This window comes from Arachis ipaensis, chromosome B06, assembly GCF_000816755.2.
Source record: "Arachis ipaensis cultivar K30076 chromosome B06, Araip1.1, whole genome shotgun sequence".
Lineage (NCBI taxonomy): Eukaryota > Viridiplantae > Streptophyta > Magnoliopsida > Fabales > Fabaceae > Arachis > Arachis ipaensis.
This window is the reverse complement of record NC_029790.2, coordinates 23,034,846-23,039,313: the sequence shown is the minus strand read 5'-3', so window position 1 is coordinate 23,039,313 and position 4,468 is coordinate 23,034,846. Positions and strand designations below refer to the sequence as shown.

The window sequence follows — 4,468 nt, the reverse complement described above, 5'->3', positions numbered from 1 at the left end:
TGAAAATACCATAGTTTCATTTATAGTTGCAGTTGTGTGTGTTCCATCTGGTAATTTTACCAGAATCGGCCTAATATGTCTAAAATTTGTAAAAAAATGCAATGAGTGTGATACATGATCAGTAGCTCCTGTATCAAGCACCCAAGAATTTGAGAAAAAGATTTTTACTGACAATAATCGTGCAATATGAGAGCTCATGCAAAGTGTATAAGTCTCTAAAGGTATACCTCAACTTCCTGCATTTGATTGATTGACATCTCTCACACTTGCTCCTTGAGATGACTATGCACACTCCTGCCGAAGAAAGGTAATCAGTGCATCTCTCAAACTCTGATTGAATTGGGATTGACCATCAGCTTCCTTGTCCTGCTTGATATTGTTGGTACTGCTCTCTTCAATTCCAGCAACAACATGATTAGCCATAGCTCCGTTGCTAGTCTCTCGTGGCCATTTCTGCCTCTGTAGATGAGGTGAAAATCCATGTTTGTGGTAACAAGTATCCACAAGATGCCCTGCCTTGTGATAATAAGAACAGATCTTAGGTGCTGAATTTCTTCCTCCTCTTCCACCTCTACCTCCACGGGTTCCTCGTCCTCTTCCTCTAGAAACACTGCTTGAATTATTGTTGAAATTATGAATTGAATTGGCCAAAGCTGTAAAGTTCTGAGTCTCCAAATCTGATCCATTAAACTGTCTCTCTTGCTGAATAAGTAAAGAAAAAATTTCATTGATGTCTGGAAGAGGCTTCATCAGCATGATTTGGGATCTCACAGTCCCATACTGTTCATTCAATCCTCTTAAAAATCTCACTGCATAAGTTTCATCTCGATAATCTCTCATGGTTCCTAAGCCACAGTCACATTTTTCATAGCATTCCTTGCATTGTGGAACTGGTTTGAAACTGTCAATGTCTTCCCAAATAGCCTTAAACTTGGTAAAATAATTTGTTATGCTTAGATTCCCTTGTTTCATAGCATACAACTCTTCTTCTAATTCAGCAACCCTGTATCTGTCTCCATGATAATACCTATGCTTCAAATCAAGCCACAAATCTACAGCAGTTTCATTCCAAACAACACTATGTGCAATCTCAGCACTCAATGATAGATTTAACCAAGAAACAACATAAGTATTACATTTATCCCATGCTATATATGCAGGATCATTTTTATCTGGTTTCACAATGGTTCCATCAACAAAGCCTATCTTATTCTTTGATTTCAGCGCTAATTTCATAGCTCTTGACCAGGAATTGTAGTTCTTAGCATTCAGCACAATTGGGACAATAGAAACTCCAGGATTCTCACCTGGATGTAGGAAGTAAACACTTGCTGGATCCGCAAGCAGATTGGTACTCGATTTCGCGCTCTGTGGCTGCAAACTCGAGAGTTGGCTTAGAATGCGAGCTAGATTTCGAAGCTCACCAGCTGAAAGCTCCTGGTTCTCATGTGACCCGTGATTTCCCCCAGACATTAGGTCGGAAGGAGTGTCGGCCATTGATGCTAACTCAATACTGTATTTGTGGCTAAAACTTTACCTCTTTCACGATCTTCCACGCTCACCGCACTATGAAGAAATCGAGGTCTAGATCTGATTTTAGTGAAGAAAATAATATTGAGGCGGAAGAAGAAGACTCAGTAGATTTGTCATATGAACAAATACAAAACCTAAAATTGAAAATGAACCACTGAGTACCAGGGAGTACATATTGTTATCCACTATTTATAGCTATTAGAAAATTAACCTTACTAAAACCTAACTCAATATGGTAAATAAATTAACTATAGTTATTCAACCATAATCAGTTACAGCTTGCTTTTGTGAGCCATTAGATACCATCTTAATATCATCTCCAACACTGTGGAACGACCTTAAAAAGAGATTTTAACATAGTAATGGATTCCGAATCTTTGAAATCAAGAGAGAATTGATAAATTTATGCTAAGATGTTATGTCAATTTCTCAATACTTCACCAAGATTAAAGTTCTTTGGGAAGAACTCAATTCTTATCACCTAGCTCAGTGTAATTGTGGAGATGCTAAAGGCCTCTTTTAAATTTTTTTACAAGCTGAGTATGTGCATTGCTTTTTTAAGGGACTAGATGACTTTTTTGCACAACTCAGAGGTCAGATTCTACTCATGGAAGCTCTACCAGCCATTAACAGAGTCTTAGCACTTGTAATTCAAGAAGAGAAGTCCATGTCACTAGACAGCTCGTCAAATTCTTCTCAACTTACTTTCTTAGTAAGAAACTAAAATTTTCAGAGTTTACCAAATTCTTTTGGTAGAGGACGAAAAACATGAAAAAAGATAGACCCCTATGCTCACATTGTAGGATGCTTGAACACACTATGGATAAGTGTTATAGATGACATGATTTTTCACCAAGCTATGAAAAAGATAGAGGAGGAACTAAGCAAGCTACACACAATATTACTACTGATACTGTTACTAATGCACAGGAAAAAAATCAAACTTTGACACTAAATGCAAGCCAAATTCAACAATTGGTGCATCTTCTAAACAATCAAAAGCTTCAAAAAATTCTATCCAATGCAGCAACTTTAGTGAATATTCTAACAGATATCGTTCTCAACACCTCAATTTTATATCAAAATTATCCAAAATCGATTGGATTCTTGATAATGGAGTCACTATCCACATTGCATGCAATTTATCCCTTTTTCATTTAATTCATACATCTTAACATTTCTCAGTTTCTTTGTCTAATAATTCCACCTTCCAAGCTAAGCTCATAGCCATTGTCATTCTAAGTCCCACCATCACCCTAAATAATATTTTATATGTTTCCAAATTTCATATCAACCTACTCTCAGTTTTTTATTTTCTCAAAAATACAACTCTCACAATTTTTATTAACTCTCATGATTTTACCATTCAGGACAAGAAGTCTCTGAAGATGATTGGGAAGGGTGAGCTGGACGCAGACTTATACATCTTAAAAGCCTCGATTCCTTCCAATCAATTAACAATAAAACAAGTTGATAATTACTTAAATCTATGTAGTAGTTCAAAGTTATGGCATGCACACTTAGGACATGCTTCAAATAAAATTTTGAATTCTCTCATTTCAGTCTTAGAAATTTTAAATAAATACACTTTACATACAAAAGAATCTCATTGTCATGTCTATCCTTTAGCCAAGTTCAAAAACTTGCTTTTGAATCAAATAATAATATGTCTCCAAATTCTTTTGATCATTGTGATGTATGGAGACCTTACCATGTTCCAACATATAATGGGAAGAGATATTTTGTCACCCTTGTTGATAATGCTACTAGATTTTCATGGTTTTGTTCGTTGACTAACAAATCTGAGACTACAGCATGTATGAAGCAATTTTACTCATTCATAAAAACTCAGTTTCAAAGAAAGATCAAGTGTTTCAGGTCTGATAATGCTAAGGAGTTGGCAATCACTGAATTCTTGCAAGAAAGAGGGGTGCTACACCAATTTTCATGCCCTTACAAACCACAACAAAATGCAATGGTGGAACGAAAATATTAGCATTTATTAAATGTAGCTAGAGCCATATCCTTTTAATCTCAAGTTCCTATAGCCTTTTGGAGAAAATGCGTAAACACTGCTGGATTTTTAATAAATAGAATACATACTCCTTTGTTCAACATGAAGTCTCCATTCGAAGCATTATTCCAAAAGCAACTAAACTATCAAGATCTACAAGTCTTTGGTTGCCTTGCATATGTTGCTACAAAATCAAAATCACGACCCAAATTCAACCCAAGAGTAGATACATTAGTCTTCTTGGGATATCCCATTGGTTATAAGGAATACAAACTTTATAATTTAAAGACAAAACAGTTTTTTTATCTCTTGAGATGTCACTTTCCATGAAGAAATACTACCTCTTACCAAGAATCCACACACATATGTACTCCTTGACCCATTTTATGATATTCCATTACTTAATCTTGTTTTAGACATAACACTCTCTACCCGAGATCCCATCCAACCCAGCCCCCTAACCAACCAACACCTAATTTATCTTTGTTAGCACCTTCCAACCAATCCTCAATTTTAACTTTCTTAACCACACAGTCAATTTAAAAGAACTAGGAGAGCTACTTGCCCACCTAGGTACCTAAATGACTATATTTGCCACACTAATTCACCATATCCAATCAACAACTATATCAACAATCACAAATAAAACCACACCTACCATACAACAGTCTACCAAGCCAACATCATTCCTGAACCCCAGTTTTACCATCAGGAAGTGTAGCATCATAAATAGAGAATTGCAATAAAAAAGAAATTGGATGCTTTAGAATCTAATCACACTTGGGAGTCGGTCCCATTACCATAAGGCAAGAAACCAACAGGGTGCAGATGGATATATAAAGTTAAGCTTAAGGCTGATGGAAGCTTGGAGCGATATAAGGTCAGGCTCGTTGCTAAAGGCTACACACAATAAGTTGGCAT

The 4,468-nt window shown here is 36.1% G+C and overlaps 1 protein-coding gene across 1 annotated transcript; it reads right to left on the bottom strand.

Moving 5' to 3' along the window:
- Positions 283 to 1,497, bottom strand: LOC107646682. The gene has a single exon (XM_016350850.1). The coding sequence runs from the start codon at positions 1,495 to 1,497 to the stop codon at positions 283 to 285; it is 1,215 nt and encodes a 404-aa protein (XP_016206336.1).

Coding starts and splice junctions, on each gene's coding strand:
- LOC107646682 (XM_016350850.1), bottom strand. CDS start 1,497: ATGGCCGACACTCCTTCCGACCTAATGTCTGGGGGAAATCACGGGTCA.